Source organism: Staurois parvus, unplaced genomic scaffold (assembly GCF_062004578.1).
Source record: "Staurois parvus isolate SC_StPar_1 unplaced genomic scaffold, SC_StPar_1.0 ptg000136l, whole genome shotgun sequence".
In the NCBI taxonomy this organism is placed as follows: domain Eukaryota; kingdom Metazoa; phylum Chordata; class Amphibia; order Anura; family Ranidae; genus Staurois; species Staurois parvus.
In genome coordinates, this window is record NW_028317932.1 from 3624250 (window position 1) to 3643837 (window position 19588).

The following is a 19588-nucleotide window of genomic DNA, read 5'->3' on the forward strand; positions in this document are numbered from 1 at the left end:
TCTCAAAGTCAGCTTTTTTAACCTCTGCATTCTGTTTTACATTACAATACCTGTATTGATATATATTCTTATTATATGTCTATGATACTAGTACGTCAGATGTTCACAACCTCCAAAAGATAGCAATCATTTAGGTATTAAGGTTATATATGGTATAGATAACTACAGAGAACTGTTATTCAATGAAGTCTCAATAAATGTATTTTAACAATGCTGAGCCAACACAGGTTTCAGTTCTGAGCATAACACAGTCATACACACATTGGGCTGCTGACTGAGTCTGTACACTTAGAACACAAACTGCTAGAAAATTCCTAAGACAGTTTCACATAATCTTTAACTTCTGTGTGTACTGATAAAGAGTAGTAAAGCTGTCTCTTTCAGTCTGGATGGGTCTTGTGCAACTTTGAGATCTGCTGCTGTTAGTGCTGTACTAAGGTTAGCCACAATGTGAGTAGTATAAGCAAAAATCTGGCCCTGGGAGCACTACTACTAGACCTTCTGCCATTAGGTTTTTCAAGCCAAACAAATCCTCCGACACTACTAAAGAGAATGTAACAGATCTCACAATTACCTGTATAAAAAGTAAAGAAATATACTAAATACCAAAAAATGAGTTGTGTAGTCTTTAAACCATTTATTGCATATAAAACATATAAAATTATCCTTTTACCATGGTTAAACAAACCCCATTAAAAGCAAAAACCACCATTCCTCCTCTCTGCCACATACAAATAATGTTACTCCGAAAGCCAAGGTACACTTGACGAATATTCAAGATAGATCTTCAAAAGGACCTGACATCTTAATCTTAGATATAGAATATAAGCTGAATATAATAAATATAGCCACACACAGGGGCGGACTGACAACTCATGGGGCCCCCGGGCAATAGGGGATCATGGGGCCCCTGTGTCCTTGCCCAAACTCAAAAAATCCTATGAAAAAGGTACCAGGGGCATCTCATGGGGCCCCCTACTGACCCCGGGCCCTCGGGCAGTGCCCGAGTTTCCAAATGGTCAGTCCGCCCCTGGTCACACATGTCTGCTCCTTATACATGAGCCCAACGAACATAACTTTAAAAAGCTGAACTGCTAGTAGTCCTATAATTCAGCCAACACAAACAATAGGAGTTGTCCAGATATAGAAAATGGATGGTGTTTAATAATATATGCAATTTGAAAAACAAATATTAAACATCTAAGATACCAAGTCTTTAAAAGAGCCTCCAAAGAATCTACCTTGACTGTGAAAGTGGAATTCTCTATTCCAGGTGCAAAGGCTCATTAAAAGTCTCACACAGAATATACACTGATCCAATGTAAAGAACATACATTATTGCCTTGATTATCAGTATGCTGCGCTGGTGTTGTTCTACAAAAGAAGGATTGTCCTATTTTTCCCTATCATATATGATGTATATGGAAATAATCTGGAGAAGGCTGTAATATGTGTTCCAAGCCTTAATATTGTCAGCTTTGGCTCAAATATGGGGTAAAAAATTCATCATCATGGCCTGATTATCCCTAAGACTGCTTCTTGACATGTGTTATGTTTAAAATGTTTGTTCGAATTACCAAATTGACTTTGATTAAAATCTCCTACTTAAGGAATATCTTTACATCAACACCATCCATATTCTATATCTGGACACTTCCTTAACTTGTGTAGGCTGAATTACGGCCATTAGCAGTTTGGCTCTTTAAAGTTATTTTCTTTGGGCTCATATACTGTATACTGTAAGATGCAGACATTGGGGATGATATTCATTATATCCAGTTTATATTGTATATCTAAGGTTAAGATGTCAGGTCCTTTTGAAGTTTTATCTTGAATGTTCATCCCTGTGTCCCTTGGTCTTAGGAGTAACATAATTTGTATGAACCAGAGGGGAGGAATTATGGTTTTTGCTTTTAATGTGTTTGTTATATCATGATAAAAAGATAATTTTATATGTTTTATATGTTTTTCTATGTAATAAATGACCTAAAAGACAATATAACTTAATTTTGAGATCTGTTGCTGTCTGGTATAGGAGTATTTTTTGGTCTTGTATATTGAAAATCACCACAGACTTTGGATAGGTGGAGAATGTGTGTTTTCTGTGTTGGTGTTTATACATGATATGTTCCCAGCAATACATGGCTGTATACACAAAACAATGGAAGGTAAGAAATCTGCCTTTTTGGTTCAGAACACCACATAACCAAGACCTGGTGGATCTGGGTTACAAGACTGTTCACGAGAGCCATGAATGCACCACTTTCAAGCCCTTCTGTGAATGTGACCAATGCTTTTATACGGTTATTATTACATGTAAAGCTTTTAATTTCACAAGACCTGTGTGATTCTTTCTCTTTCTTCTCTCCTTGCTATACAGTTGGATAATCATGGTCTGCTGGTTTGAAGCGGGAGGATCTCCCTGCAATCTCAGATTGCTGTAAACTTTAACCAGTAAATATTAGCCCTCTTCAAATTTTGTAAAAAAAAAATGTTTGTTTATACAGTTGTTCCTGAACATCAAGGGCAATAGGTATTTATTTCATTGTTGTTTATTCTGATCACATTATGCTTTTATTTTGAAATCCTTGCAATTAATAGGCCAGATCAGCAACATGTTATCCTTGCAAGGTACAGTATAGGGTTTTTCCCTTTTGTGCCCAGTACTTAGATTTACTACTATTTTGGGAAACCTCTATCTAGCGATAACGAGCAATGCCCAAGTAATGCTTTAATTGGTTTTATTTGTTTAAAGATACAAGGACATTTGTATCCTTGAACTAACTCTTCAAGAATCAACTGGAAATGTAAGCTTACCAGTCGGAAGGAACGGAGCACAGACAAGTTTCCCATGCTGGAGAGACATAACTCCATTAAACTCAAAGTCACAATAAGGCTGTCAAAAATGTTCCATCCCTGCTGGAAATAGTAATAGGGATCTAAGGCAATCATTTTAAGGACCATTTCAGCAGTGAAAATACCAGTGAACACCTGTGGAAATATAATTAGGATAATAAAAAATGAATAGATACATATCAAACATGATACTTCAAACATGTGACTAATTTTTGCTTTTAGCACCTCCACTCCATTTTGTACCCTCAGTTATAACCAATCTCTACATATATTGTTGGCTGGACTGTGTCATGCTTTTTATCAGGAGCAGTAGGTCTGAACCTTGAAGCATATTGGGAGTAGTTTTTGTCCTGCCCCATGCAAAATATTAAAAGCTTTTTTTGATGGGCATTTGGTCTGGAAAAAAAATCTGCAAACCCTGCAGGTTAAAAAACAAGTAAATAAGGAAATGTTTATCTCTTGCAACTATTCAGATTTTATTTTACAACTTAAAATGGGATAATTATCAGCTGAAATTTAATTGGTTGTGGTTGAAAAGTACATTGTTTTTCCTAAATATATTTTTAAAATAAGTTTCCATTTACATAAAAAAACATAATTAAATGCTTTATGGCTTACTTTTAGCAATTACACTTACAATGTTCTCTGTATCCCTTTGGCTTAACTGTCTTCCAGAGTGTTTAGGAATCTTTTCAGATCCTAATCGTTATCTGTTTGCTCAAGACTATTTTATCAACTAGGAAGGCAATATAAGAGTTCAAATCAGGTAAAAAGTAGGTGTGTGAATTGAACAGCTATATGTATGGAACATATAAAAAGTGTCTGGTACTGCAAAGTGCACCGTTCTGAAAATTAAAGAAGGTCTCGGATCAAACAATATTGAATGTCAACATTAAATGTGAAGTTGTGGTGTTTTTTTCTTTATTATGAGCTGCAATACACTGTTCATTTTACTCATAGTCTTTTTGACTAAAATGCCATTTTAATTTTAGTCATATTTTAGTCATCTGAATTGTTTTCGTTTTAGTCGTATTTTAGTCAGCTAAAATCTCCAGAACATTACAGTAATCTCCAGGCAGCAAGCAGACAGAAGGAGCTTCCAGTCTCGTCAGGGGGCTGGGGCTTCAACAGACAGGTGAAGTGCCTACGAAAGCAGAAGTTCAGGAGGGTAAGCATCCCTCCCACATATTTTCATTCGATGGTGAAAATTGGAATTGATTTGCATCATAGTTTTCGTCAGTTGACTTAATTATAATTTTTTTTGTCACTGAAGACAAGCAGCTGATGAAAACTATGACGAAAATATTTTTGTCAATTAAATTAACACTTCTACAATATTAGCTACATAAAATCTAACAGAACCATGTTCAAGTTTCCACTCAAAGCATTTTGCGCATGGGAGAGTGGTCGCTGCTTGGAACTGCAATGTGCAAAGTTTGTGATTGCTAGTTGGTGCCAAGCATTTACACAGACAGAAAACTAATTATTACATGCTTCACGTCCCACTACATTTCCTGAAATCTGATGGAACATCATTTTATTTTCTTGCAAATAATAAATCCAAAATAAAAAAGTCAGATAGCCAAGCTTTCACCTTACATAATCATTATTATTCAATTCCAGGCAAGCAGATACATACAAATTTGAAATACATAAAGGAAGGTATTTACTCAGCCCTGCCATACAGCAAACACACTGATTTCTTTGTTACAATCAACTGAAGAAGGAATATCAGGATGTTTTCTTCATTCCCATCCTGCAGCCTGGAGAATGAAGGAGAAGCAGCAGACTGATGAGGTTTCCCTACTCACTGTTCTCTCTTTCTCCTCCTACGAACAAGTCTCCTTTTTCTTGATTTATTAATGAAGACACAGCTATATTAATATGTCTCTTTAATATCTCCTGGAGCTCAATTACATTTAGAATATAGATGTAAGGTAGAATCAGACCAGAAATGAAATGCTTAATCAACTGTGTAGGCCTAGGAAACTAAAAGCAGCATGTCATTCACCATATCCTACAGTACTCAGAAAACTTTTTTGACTTCTGTATTTAACCTCTAACTCTAAAACCATTGCATAGGAGTCTGGGTGAATATAGTATTGACTTATTAAAATGAGGGCACAAATGGGTTCAAATATTGGTTTGCCATTCTCGTGTGTATTAGCCTGACTGTTCATCTGCCAGGATATGATGTAATTCCAGGCAACATCACAGATATGGCAGCTCCCTGGGGACAGTAGAGATGCTTCCAAGGTCTAAATATAGCTGCCGGAGCCTAAGAGCTACTCCTCACTATGTGAAGTTTTGAAATGTTGCCTGGAACAAGTTAAGTGGTGTGTTCTTCTAAGCTTTTTATTCCCCTTCATTTAGATAATGCATTGTCAATAACAAGTCTGCCCTTCGATCGCCCATGTTTTAAATGCAGTTTACTATTACTGTAAACAAGCAAGAGCCTCTGGGAACACAGGGCCTCCAGGGGGCTTGTATCCTAACTTCCCTGGCACTGTTAGCATTGTGTACAAGACTATGCCTGCACACAGTCATTTCAGGTTTCTCTTATTGTATACACCTATGAATAAATGAAAATCACTTTGTCTGGACATGTATCTGATTCTGGTGAAAGTTTGATTATCTGTATTTATTTTCTATTATGTAAACCCATAGGAGATCACTTACACCAACTGACTGTCTGCCTGCCTATCTCCTTCACAATAGAATGGCTTTGTTAACCTGAATATAGATTCATTTTACTTGTATCGTTTATTCTATTTTATCTATCATATGCAACTGTCACACTTTATACATGGGTATTAATACTGACATTCTATTATTGTATCACTTGAAGTTCAGAGGAAATCATTATTTTCTCTCTGGAAAGCTTCTCTTGGCTGGAATTTTGTAAACAGACAAATTATAGTAAAAAAGAAAAGACAGTAAGCCATAGCAGCCAATCGTATTTCACTTTTCCTACATTCAGATCAGGAAACTATGACTGCTAATTGGCTGAAAAGGGTTACAACAAAATGTGCTTGCCTTAGGTAACCCAGACTTTCCTTAAATCAGCACTTTATACACATGAAAATATCTCTCATTAGTAACCACCAAACTGCATCTCACTCTATTTCAGGACAACACTGAAATTACAAAAGGTGTGTTTTAAACATACACACGTGGAAGGGAGAACTGGGTCAGTTTCTGGGAGAAAAGTCAAACTCATAGAGGCTGATTTACTGAAAATGGGGGAATCATCACTCAATAAATTGTGTAAAAAGTTAAATGTTCACTTCAGTTATCCAATGTGAAAAACAAATTCCTTTTTACTTTGAATACCTAATCATGTACAGATAAAATAGGAAAACAGGAATTTGCTTTGATATCTCCTAGATTGTAAGCTCGAAAGAGCAGGGCCCTCGATCCCCTCATGTTTTGCATTGTATTGGTATTGTTCTGTCACATGTTCTGTCCCCCTTTGTAATGTACAGCGCTGAGCGAACCATTGGAGCTTTATAAATACTGTATAATAATAATAATAACTGAAGTGAATATTCACACAATTTATTTTGTGAGGATTCTCAACTTCTTTATTAAAATCAGCCCAGCTGTATGCAAGCCCTTATGAAGCCAATAAAATAAAGATGATACCCAACTTTCCTTTATTTTTCACAAAGTAAGAGATTTTTTCCTATTACACATTACTTACGTAATTGCCAGTTGTCAGCATTTTTTCAAATTCCTCTGTCATTTTGTAATGTTCCAAGGCCATGAATAAAGTGTTTAATACAATGCAAATAGTGATAGCCAGGTCAGTAAAAGGGTCCATGACTACAAACTTCATCCCATCCTTGATATATAACCATGAATCACAGCAGTCCCATATCAAGAACCTCTGAGCAAAGTGATTCCAGCATGGAGGACATTTTTGACGAGATTCTTCTAGTTCTGAAATAAAAATAAAAAATACCACACAAAGATTAGTTAGTTTTTTAGTACACTGACCTCGATAAGAAAGCCCATCCTAAGGCAGGTGTAATTTTAGACATCTGTTTTAATACATTTTATTTAAAGTAGCATCTAGGGTCAAGTAAGAGGAATCAAGTGTACATTAACTGCAGAGCTTTTGGGGCAATATGATAGCCTTGTTGTCTGTCAGACTGTTTATACTACAAATTAGTAAGTCTGACTAAACGTCAATAAAACTTGCCTAAAATCAATGTCACTTGTTGGCAGGGCTACAAATAGTGCCTTTTAGGTAGAGAGCATAACAGTAATTTAATTCTCAACATTCAAACTACAACTTGGCACCATTTAGTTTATTGTACTGGAGTGACAATTAACATGTTGTTGGAGAACTAAGATTTCCAGCATGCTTTGCTTGCCAAGGTCATTTATCAAGAATTCTTTTTTCGAATAAAAACCCTAAATAGCATGTACCTGGCAAGAATTTATAAATCATCTATACAATCATGAGACAAACTGAGAATATTGTCTGCAGCATCACTGCTCATTTCATCCCTTTGGGGACCCTCTGCTTTTAGTGGCACTGGGAAAAAGATTCTCAAAAAAGCTGTTTAAATCTGTGTTAGTGTACTGCTTCTTCCTTTGTCCACAGTAGCGGATGATCATATTGTGGGCCAGAGCTGATTGGTGGATCTGAGCTTGGGGGTCATGAAGTAAATAGATTAGTTCTGCTCAGCATAGAAATCTGGGTGCAAATTTTTGGGTCACTGATAATGCTGATTTTTTTTTACTGTAAGTCCTTGGTCATTTTTGTCATTAACTTATTACAGCATAGATTTGCTTTGGCGGTTTAACACTTTTACATTTAGTAACATATGGTTAATTCAAAAAAGATTTTGCTGCAGTACTTTCACAACATTCAAATCCTCCAATAAATACTGCTCAGATGAATAGCTGGAAACAAATTTTTTATTTTAAACAATGTCACATGTCAGTCTTTATGTACAGGTCTGTTTAAGGATGTATGTTCTAAAGACAGCTGAAGAAATTGCTTATAACTGGAGGTCTATACCATCAGACTTTCTTTTTGTGTTTCTGCCTAAAAATATACTTTACCTAGACAACTCAAGTTTACTGGCATTGTCAAAATCTAAACACCATTTGTTTTTGCTTATGTGGGGAATGCAGTTGATCACATAGCTGTAAATGACTGTGTCAGACTAAAGCTGGGTACATACTATAAGAAAATTAGAACAAATTTTCCTTACTAGAAATGATTGGATGATTATCTGATAGTATAGTGCTTTTGACAGCCAATTCTGACTGTTTAAACAACAAAATGAACGTGCAATCTAGAATCTTTTTATTGTACATGAACACAACATCTGATTTTTTCTCAATGCGAAATAAACAAAGAAAGAAAAATGTGCATGTTCAGAAGCACAGAACAACCCGGAAGAAGGTAGCAATAGACACAGAAAGAGTGCACAAGATAGAATGTTTGCCTATGTTGTCCGAGTCAATTGACAATTAAATCTTGGTATGCACCTTCATGGAAAATCAGATGATAGTTCACCCAATTTTCTCATAGTGAGTATCCCACTTAACGGTGACATTTCTGCAATGTAATGAATATTGTCATGTATGGTAACTGCCTATAGCACCTACAATGTACAGTTAGGTCCATAAATATTTGGACACAGTTTTTTCAGGTATTTACCAAAACATATTCAAACTATAGTTATATAATAGATATAGGCTAAAAGTGCACACTCTCGGGTTTAATTTGAGGGTGTGTGCATCCAAATTGAAGGAAGGGTTTAGGAATTACAGCTCTTAAGAGTAGCCATCCCCCCTTTTTCAAGGGACCAAAAGTAACACTGTTCAACAAATTTTTATTTTTTGCCAGTTTTGGAAACAAAAGGATCCATTTCTTAATGAATTTCACATTCTGAGTTCAAACATAACAATGAAATTTGTCAATTGGCTCTAGTTTTTCTGTAAACGGAAAGTTTTCTACTATAGGCGTAATGACTACATAATGCACAATAATTATATAGATAGATGTCTTTCCACAAATATAAAGCAAGTGATATTGACTACATAACAAAGCCTAAATGGCATAATATATTGCATAGGATTACCAAGAAAAATTATAGCCATAAGCTAAGTTGAATCATTTTAATACTTAGGATTCTCACTAGTTTTGTCTTCAGTTTGTGTCGGTTTTGCTTCTCTTGGCTTTTCTCTTGTATTCGAGGAAAGGGCTATCTCTTACAACTGCACGTGACTACACGCTTCAGGTTCTTCCTCACTTGACTCAACCACGAAGGATTCTGGTGCTTTAGGAATTGGTAGCCCCTCTCCATGAGGAACTGGACGTATTGCCGATGGAATATTTGGATAGTGCACAGATAACTTTTTCTTCTTATTTAGCCCTTTTACAACTGGAGGCACCATACAAAAGTAACAATTACTAACATGATCTGTTGGCTCTCTCCAAATCATTGGCACAGCGAAAGGCATAGATGCCTTTTTTCCATTCAACCATTGCTCCAGTGCCGTCCCACAAGAATTGCAGCATATATGTGGTGCCCAGCTCTTGTCCTGGTCTCCTATCTTGCAGCCAAAATACAAGTTGTAGGCTTTCTTAATCATTCCTGTTATCCTCCTTTTTTGTGAGATAAAAGTTATTTCACCGCAGATATAGCAGAAATTATCTGCTTTATTCACACAAGTTCGAGGCATTACTGAGTAGCCTATATAAGCATAAAACGAAATGTAAAGACGCTGTCGAACTACAATCAGCTACAGATACTGCAGCTTTTATGCAGTGAAGTGATGCAATTAAAGGCTAATATTGCATCATCTCAGTATACATGCAATTTTCTATTGGTCACCAGTATCAATTGCGCAATATGCAGCTGAAGTTGCATCATAATTTTGAATGGCTTACGTCATTAGATGGGTGAATATATCATGGAAACTAGAGCCAATCAACATTTTTTAGGGTCATTTTCAGCACCCCAAAATTATGTAAGATTAGCTAATTTTATGCCCAAAACTTTTTACCTGTTGAACAGTGTAATTGGACAATTGGATCAAAAGCTGTTTCATGGCCAAGTGTGGGCTACTCCTTCGGTATTTCTTCATCAATTAAGCAGGTAAAAGGTCTGGAGTTGATTCCAAGTGTGGTATTTGCATTTGGAATCTGTTGCTGTTAACATACATCATGCGTTCAAATGAGCTGTTCATGCACGTGAAACAGGCCATTGTAAGACTTCAAAAATGAAACATCCATCAGAGAGATAACAGCAACATTAGGAGTGGCCAAATCAACAGTGTGTAACATTCTGTGGAAGGAAGAACACCACAAGGCAAACAAGGCATTTGCCTAGGGTGGCATTTTTCAGGGGGGGCAGCATTTCTCCTTGGAAGAAGGGATGGAAGAAGAAACACATGCGGCATGGGGACCTGGTGGGTTCTGAGAGAGGTGGCAGGTTTCATGATGGTGTATGCATAGCCCCACCTTTGTTCCCAGGGATATGCGGAGCTGTGAAGGTGAGTGTCTCTCTCCATCTCACCGTGGCGGATGTTGGCTGGTGTATGGGGGGCAGTGGTAGTGGAAGGCTCTCTTGGGGGGAGGGGGGGAGGGGGGGCAGGGTTGTTGTTGGTCAATGTCAGGCTCTCTCTGTGCGGGAGGGGGGGTTGTGTTGCCTAGGGCAGCACAAAACCTAAATACACCACTGTTGATAAACCATCACATGGGGGTAACAGTTATAGTGATAAGATATTTGCAACAGAGACATGTTTTTTTTCCATTATGTTATATATTGGAGTATACTTGGAAGCAAAAATCATGGGGAATTTACAGTAAAAGTGCTATGTAACGTCCATTGTCCCTAAGGAGCACATATTTGGTTTTCAAAAGTATGAAAAGGTACAAAAATGTCTTCTTTTTCTTCTGCTATTTTTCTTTCTCTGGACCTTCCATCAGTTCCAGTATCATCAAAGTTTCTAACCACTATGAAAGTACACATTAACATGGTTATATACTGGAAAATGGACTGAACATGTATGATTCTTAATTGTATCAACTGGTACTTGCCTTCCTAAAGCTTTATACATTATCTATGCAAAAAAAAGTATGACCTTCTATTTATGTTTACATGTTTCTATATAATTTGTTAAAAAAACAATAAAAAAATTATGTAAAAAAAATATTTTGACAGATGCTACTAGATTTTCAGTAACCACAACGATTGTCATATAAACCTGTTAAATTGTTATGGCCAGCTACTATAATATGTTTTCCCCCCAATCCCTTGATATAATGATGTAACTAGTACAGCACCATCGCCAGCCGCTATGGCAGATTGGGCTAGAACACCAAGAAGGATGATCTCCTCACAGGAATCCTAAGCCACTTGAAATTGAATATTTTTATGCCTGTTTTCCTTTTAGCAAGCAGGACTTTGTAAATTGACAATGAACAGTAATTCTGACCAATCTGCACTAATCCAGGAAATAAAAAAGGCCTTCAAAAAAGCAGAGGGGAAGCTCCATCAGAAATAGATTTCCCCTTAATAGCTTGTATTTTACAGAGATCTGTGTATTTCTTTTTCTAATTCATCATTCATCAGACTCAACAGCCCTTTTTTGAAAACAGCCTAGAAAGATGTCTAGCGTTTTGGTTTATAAAGTCCTTATAAATGCGGAGACCTGTCGGGTTTTAACCAGCACAAGATAAAATAGCAGTGCCAATCATTGCTGGGATACACTTAAGTCTTCATCACGTAAACTGCCCAATTATCAGTGAGTCACCCAGTGCCTTTGCGAGTAAAGACTGAACATTCTGAAGATTACATTTCAAGAGAATGCATTTAGATTAACCCTTAAAAAAGCATGCCTGACCAACCGAGACATATTCCCATGAAGCTAAATTTCTTTATTTTCTTCTGTGCTTTTAAAATGCAAATATTCTATAATTTTTTTTTAGATACTTCCTTGATATATTTTGATCAGCATGGCCTTTCCAAAACTGTTATTTTGCTATATTGGGTTAAAATCCCCTAATAGCATCTTATGTCTTTCAGGTACAACATCTCTCTACTTCAGTTGAAGGGCCAAGCTACCTGCTATGATTGTCACAAGGGTTTCTCACTTCTATTTTTAATTATTTTAACTTTAGCTACAGAGAAAATGCCAAGGAAGTAAGAAAAGATTATGTAGTGTTCATACTTCTGGACTTTTGATGCCACCATTTACAGATGTTACATCTATACTTTTAATTCTCAGTACAAGTTAGTTCCAGTTCCTGTTCCCATTATGATATATTCATGGATGCCTGAACTTGTTAATAAATCACCCTATTACTACTCTGCCACCCGGACTACAGGACACAAAAAGACTGGCGATGAAGATGTCTCTTCTATCTCTTCAGCAGTCTGCACCTTTTCTTCCACACCCTGGTAAACCTGCAATGCCTTATATTGCTTGGATTTGTATGTCCAAGAATTACCTACTTGCTGCTAATCATATAGACTTACCTGCTACTAGAAAGCATGCTTTACTTATTCGCTGCCTGGGAGCAGAAGGAAAGCGTGTTTTCACTACTCAGCACCACCTTACCGGGCTGGGTAAAGCACTTTGTATGCAAAATGAAAGTGTGATTAGATTTGAGACCAGTGTCTCAGAAATTGATATGCTTACCCATGTAAGAGAAGCTGTTTCCTAGAAACTGGGGTGTTAAACCCAAAAACAAAAATGTATCAAAGTGCAGCTTAGCAGTTCTTAGATTGTTTTTTCTTTTAGTTCACCTGGTGATCCAGCCAGTAAGTCTGCTATTTTGCAACCTTACCAGATCCAAGCTGTCCAGACAAAATAGCAGTTAAAGGGTTGAGAAAATCATTTACATTGACAGGGGTGCTTACAATAGTAAGCCCCCCCCCCCCCCCAGACTTACAATGCTGCTGCACTCAAACTAAAGCCTACTGTATCTCACAAAAAATCTCCCTTTATATGGCATTTAAATGAAGTAAAGACAAAGCGGGGATGCACCAAGCATGCACCAAGACCAAGTGAAGGATGAATAGCCTAACATTTATTGGGACTTAAATGAGTGGTAAGACTGTTGTGTGTGTGTTATTACTACTATTAGGAGAGGGGTCCCCCAATACAATTATTGAACCTCCAAACAAATTGGGAAATAATATTTCAATGACTTCCACTAGAATTGTGGCACTAGAAGAGGAAACTCAATAAGATTTAAGAAATATCATCGAAAAATAGTGTCATTATACTAAGGTAGATAAAAATATCTCCCCAGTGTCATAAATAAGACACCACAAAAATATATCTTGGCTATATAATTGTAATATCAATATCACATCTGCTCTACACAAACTGGGTACTATAATATCTAGGGTTGTGATTATATATCAACCTCCCCAACAATGTTAATCAGCTTGAATAACAGTGGTGGGGGGGTTGGTATATAACCACCACCATAAATATTACACAGCCAGGTTGTGTAGAGCAGATTCAATATTGATATTACAATTATATAGATAAGAGGTATTTTTGTGGTGTCCTATATTTGGCACTGGGGAGATATTTTTACCTAACTTAGCATGACACAATTTTTGGTGATATTTCATAGAGTCATATTGAGTTTCCTCTTACAGTGCCACAATTTTAGTGGGAGTAACTGAAATATTATTACGGGTATTTGGCAATTTGTTTGGAGTTTCAAGGAGTTCTTTTGGGGGTCCCCCTTACATGCTATAAGTAGCAATAACACACAACTGTCCTACCACTTATTTAAATCTGAATAAATGTTAGGTTATTCATCCTACACTCGGCCTTGGTGCTTGGGTATGAGCATACCTGTTTTGTCTTTAGTGCATGGCAATGCTGCTGTCCATATGTCCCCCCCTGTGTTCCTTCAACCAGAGCGTAGGCACTCTAAAACAAAAGGTGTGTTAGCCTAAAAAATGAAAACTAGTGGAACCACCACATCTAAGGATTGGTAAGCTGTAAATATATATATATACATATATAAAACATTATTTTACATTTTGTACATCTTTGGGTTTAATAACACTTTAAGAACTTACTATAAGAAGTTTTTGTTGCATGTCAAGGACAAATGCCATTATGGGACAACCTACAAAACAAATGGCCCAACTCAGAAAATAAATTGAGCTATTACGATATGCTCATGGATGCCTGAACACAACAGAACATACCAGTCAATTGAAACACAATGATATATGTTCATCAAAATGAACATATAGTAGATGAAACCCCTAAATGAATGAGGTTTAATGTGACAAACACTAGGTAAATATTTATCAATAAAGTTGCAGACTTTGTATCCATAAGCCTAGGTTCAAACATATGAGGTGCGGGAAACACTGCGATCCCTGTGCTTTTCTGGCACTGCACTGCAAATGCCCATTGCAAAATGAATGGTCTCAAATCACACTGCACAGAATCGCATGCGAATTGCACAGTATTGTGGTGCAGTTCCAGTGTGATTCACATGCAAGCTATGGTGTGACCCGGGGCTTAATCTGCTGCATTTTGCATAGCTTTCATTAAAAATTTACAGATTTACCATAATGTTGTAGTTCAACTTAATAAATGTTGTGCATTTTTTTTTGTCTGCATCTGTGTCTGAATAAGTATGGCAGATTTTCTACACATTGCATAAAAGAGTGGCAGCGTTGCCTCAACATTGCTCACAGAATTGCCCCATATGTAACTGCTTGTCACAGTTTACCTAAAATCCACTGTCTGTTCTGTTTTTAGAAAAAGTCCACATCACTTCTCAAATTTGATTCTATCGCAAGCTACTTTGGCGTACTTGCAGCACATTTGTGAAAGCAGGGCGGCATTCTGAATTTGTTGCAAAGTTGGAACATAAATTTGTATAGATTGGAAGTAACATGCACTTGCAAAAGTTCAGCAACAACAAGATTAAGTAATTATTTTGCGAACATTAGCATTAGAGATGAGCGAATCGAACTAGGCGAACCGGAATTCGAGTCGAATTTCAGGAAATATTCGATTCGTGTCGAAACCGAAATTTTGCCTACTTCGGGTGCGCGAATCGAACATTTCCCGATCAGCCGGCAAAAGTGTCCCTGCAGTGAGCTCCGCTATTTCTGACAGTTCTCTGACAGAAGGAACACATGTTTAGCGGTTGAAACATTGTATCTATTAGTTTACATTTAGGATACAGATGTTTCAACCACTGTACATGTGAAGAAGTTGTGAGAGAACTGTCAGAAATAGAGGAACTCTGCACATACACTTTTTGCCGGCTTGGAATTATTCTTCTTTTCATCCTACTTCTTCTTCTTCTTCATCCTCAGAAGAAGAGGATGAGGATGAGGATGAAGAAGAAGAAGAAGAAGAAGAAGAAGAAGAAGAAGTAGGATGAAAAGAAGAATAATTCCAAGCCGGCAAAAAGTGTATGTGCAGAGTTCCTCTATTTCTGACAGTTCTCTCACAGCTTCTTCACATGTACAGCGGTTGAAACATCTGTATCCTAAATGGAAACTAATAGATACAATTTGTATCTATTAGTTTCCATTTAGGATACAGATATTTCAACCGCTGTACATGTGAAGAAGCTGTGAGAGAACTGTCAGAAATAGAGGAACTCTGCACATACACTTTTTGCCGGCTTGGAATTATTCTTCTTTTCATTCTTCTTCTTCTTCCTCATCCTCATCCTCATCCTCATCCTCTTCTTCTGAGGATGAGGATGAAGAAGAAGAAGAAGAAGAAGTAGGATGAAAAGAAGAATAATTCCAAGCCGGCAAAAAGTGTATGTGCAGAGTTCCTCTATTCTGCAGATACACTTAGAGGAGCTCTGCAGATACACTTAGAGGAGCTCTGCACATACACTTTTTGCCGGCTTGGAATTAATCTTATTTTCATCCTACTTCTTCTTCTTCTTCTTCTTCTTCTTCATCCTCATCCTCAGAAGAAGAAGAGGATGAGGATGAGGATGAAGAAGAAGAAGAAGAAGTAGGATGAAAATAAGAATAATTCCAAACCGGAAAAAAGTGTATGTGCAGAGCTCCTCTAAGTGTATCTGCAGAGCTCCTCTAAGTGTATCGGCAGAATAGAGGAACTCTGCACATACACTTTTTGCCGGAAACCGCTGTATGGAGTGAATGTCCCAGAACTGTCAGAAATAGACTATTTATGACAGTTCTGGGACATTCACTGCATACAGCTGTTTTAACCGCTGTATGGAGGGAATGTCATGGAACTGTCAGAAATAGACTATTAATGACAGTTGTGGGACTGTCCTTCCATGCAGCGGTTGAAACATTGTATGTATTTGTTTCCATAAATGGATCCATTTATGGAAACAAATACATACAATGTTTCAACCGCTGTATGGAAGGACAGTCCCACAACTGTCATTAATAGTCTATTTCTGACAGTTCCATGACATTCCCTCCATACAGCGGTTAAAACAGCTGTATGGAGTGAATGTCCCAGATCTATCAGAAATAGACTATTTATGACAGTTCTGGGACATTCACTGCATACAGCTGTTTTAACCGCTGTATGGAGGGAATGTCATGGAACTGTCAGAAATAGACTATTAATGACAGTTCTGGGACTGTCCTTCAATGCAGCGGTTGAAACATTGTATGTATTTGTTTCCATAAATGGATCCATTTATGGAAACAAATACATACAATGTTTCAACCGCTGCATGGAAGGACAGTCCCAGAACTGTCATTAATAGTCTATTTCTGACAGTTCCATGACATTCCCTCCATACAGCGGTTAAAACAGCTGTATGCAGTGAATGTCCCAGATCTATCAGAAATAGACTATTTATGACAGTTCTGGGACATTCACTGCATTCAGCTGTTTTAACCGCTGTATGGAGGGAATGTCATGGAACTGTCAGAAATAGACTATTAATGACAGTTCTGGGACTGTCCTTCAATGCAGCGGTTGAAACATTGTATGTATTTGTTTCCATAAATGGATCCATTTATGGAAACAAATACATACAATGTTTCAACCGCTGCATGGAATGACAGTCCCAGAACTGTCATTAATAGTCTATTTCTGACAGTTCCATGACATTCCCTCCATACAGCGGTTAAAACAGCTGTATGGAGTGAATGTCCCAGATCTATCAGAAATAGACTATTTATGACAGTTCTGGGACATTCACTGCATACAGCTGTTTTAACCGCTGTATGGAGGGAATGTCATGGAACTGTCAGAAATAGACTATTAATGACAGTTCTGGGACTGTCCTTCCATGCAGCGGTTGAAACATTGTATGTATTTGTTTCCATAAATGGATCCATTTATGGAAACAAATACATACAATGTTTCAACCGCTGCATGGAAGGACAGTCCCAGAACTGTCATTAATAGTCTATTTCTGACAGTTCCATGACATTCCCTCCATACAGCGGTTAAAACAGCTGTATGGAGTGAATGTCCCAGATCTATCAGAAATAGACTATTTATGACAGTTCTGGGACATTCACTGCATACAGCTGTTTTAACCGCTGTATGGAGGGAATGTCATGGAACTGTCAGAAATAGACTATTAATGACAGTTCTGGGACTGTCCTTCCATGCAGCGGTTGAAACATTGTATGTATTTGTTTCCATAAATGGATCCATTTATGGAAACAAATACATACAATGTTTCAACCGCTGCATGGAAGGACAGTCCCAGAACTGTCATTAATAGTCTATTTCTGACAGTTCCATGACATTCCCTCCATACAGCGGTTAAAACAGCTGTATGGAGTGAATGTCCCAGATCTATCAGAAATAGACTATTTATGACAGTTCTGGGACATTCACTGCATACAGCTGTTTTAACCGCTGTATGGAGGGAATGTCATGGAACTGTCAGAAATAGACTATTAATGACAGTTCTGGGACTGTCCTTCAATGCAGCGGTTGAAACATTGTATGTATTTGTTTCCATAAATGGATCCATTTATGGAAACAAATACATACAATGTTTCAACCGCTGCATGGAAGGACAGTCCCAGAACTGTCATTAATAGTCTATTTCTGACAGTTCCATGACATTCCCTCCATACAGCGGTTAAAACAGCTGTATGCAGTGAATGTCCCAGATCTATCAGAAATAGACTATTTATGACAGTTCTGGGACATTCACTGCATTCAGCTGTTTTAACCGCTGTATGGAGGGAATGTCATGGAACTGTCAGAAATAGACTATTAATGACAGTTCTGGGACTGTCCTTCAATGCAGCGGTTGAAACATTGTATGTATTTGTTTCCATAAATGGATCCATTTATGGAAACAAATACATACAATGTTTCAACCGCTGCATGGAATGACAGTCCCAGAACTGTCATTAATAGTCTATTTCTGACAGTTCCATGACATTCCCTCCATACAGCGGTTAAAACAGCTGTATGGAGTGAATGTCCCAGATCTATCAGAAATAGACTATTTATGACAGTTCTGGGACATTCACTGCATACAGCTGTTTTAACCGCTGTATGGAGGGAATGTCATGGAACTGTCAGAAATAGACTATTAATGACAGTTCTGGGACTGTCCTTCCATGCAGCGGTTGAAACATTGTATGTATTTGTTTCCATAAATGGATCCATTTATGGAAACAAATACATACAATGTTTCAACCGCTGCATGGAAGGACAGTCCCAGAACTGTCATTAATAGTCTATTTCTGACAGTTCCATGACATTCCCTCCATACAGCGGTTAAAACAGCTGTATGGAGTGAATGTCCCAGATCTATCAGAAATAGACTATTTATGACAGTTCTGGGACATTCACTGCATACAGCTGTTTTAACCGCTGTATGGAGGGAATGTCATGGAACTGTCAGAAATAGACTATTAATGACAGTTCTGGGACTGTCCTTCCATGCAGCGGTTGAAACATTGTATGTATTTGTTTCCATAAATGGATCCATTTATGGAAACAAATACATACAATGTTTCAACCGCTGCATGGAAGGACAGTCCCAGAACTGTCATTAATAGTCTATTTCTGACAGTTCCATGACATTCCCTCCATACAGCGGTTAAAACAGCTGTATGGAGTGAATGTCCCAGATCTATCAGAAATAGACTATTTATGACAGTTCTGGGACATTCACTGCATACAGCTGTTTTAACCGCTGTATGGAGGGAATGTCATGGAACTGTCAGAAATAGACTATTAATGACAGTTCTGGGACTGTCCTTCCATGCAGCGGTTGAAACATTGTATGTATTTGTTTCCATAAATGGATCCATTTATGGAAACAAATACATACAATGTTTCAACCGCTGCATGGAAGGACAGTCCCAGAACTGTCATTAATAGTCTATTTCTGACAGTTCCATGACATTCCCTCCATACAGCGGTTGAAACCGCTGTATGGAGTGAATGTCCCAGAACTGTCAGAAATAGACAGAAACTGTCACAGAACTGTCCTTCTTCTCATCCTTCTCCTTCTTCTCATCCTTCTTCTCATCCTTCTTCTCATCCTTCTCCTTCTTCTCATCCTTCTCCTTCTTCTCATCCTTCTCCTTCTGCTCATCCTTCTTCTCATCCTTCTCCTTCTTCTCATCCTTCTCCTTCTCCTTCTTCTCATCCTTCTCCTTCTCCTTCTTCTCATCCTTCTCCTTCTCATCCTTCTCCTTCTCCTTCTCATCCTTCTCCTTCTTCTCATCCTTCTCCTTCTTCTCATCCTTCTCCTTCTCCTTCTTCTCATCCT

General features: G+C 37.6%; 1 protein-coding gene across 8 annotated transcripts in view; it reads right to left on the minus strand.

The window, feature by feature from the left end:
- LOC149465907 (sodium channel protein type 5 subunit alpha-like) overlaps positions 1-19588 on the minus strand; it is a 518022-nt gene that overhangs the window by 177184 nt on the left and 321250 nt on the right. For all 8 annotated transcript variants that reach the window (XM_089673130.1, XM_089673129.1, XM_089673128.1 and 5 more), the window contains 2 exons: positions 6560-6798; positions 2818-2991 (listed from right to left, as the gene is read on the minus strand). In XM_089673130.1, the coding sequence (XP_089529256.1) occupies positions 2818-2991; positions 6560-6798 (413 nt within the window). The remainder of the gene's footprint in view (positions 1-2817; positions 2992-6559; positions 6799-19588) is intronic.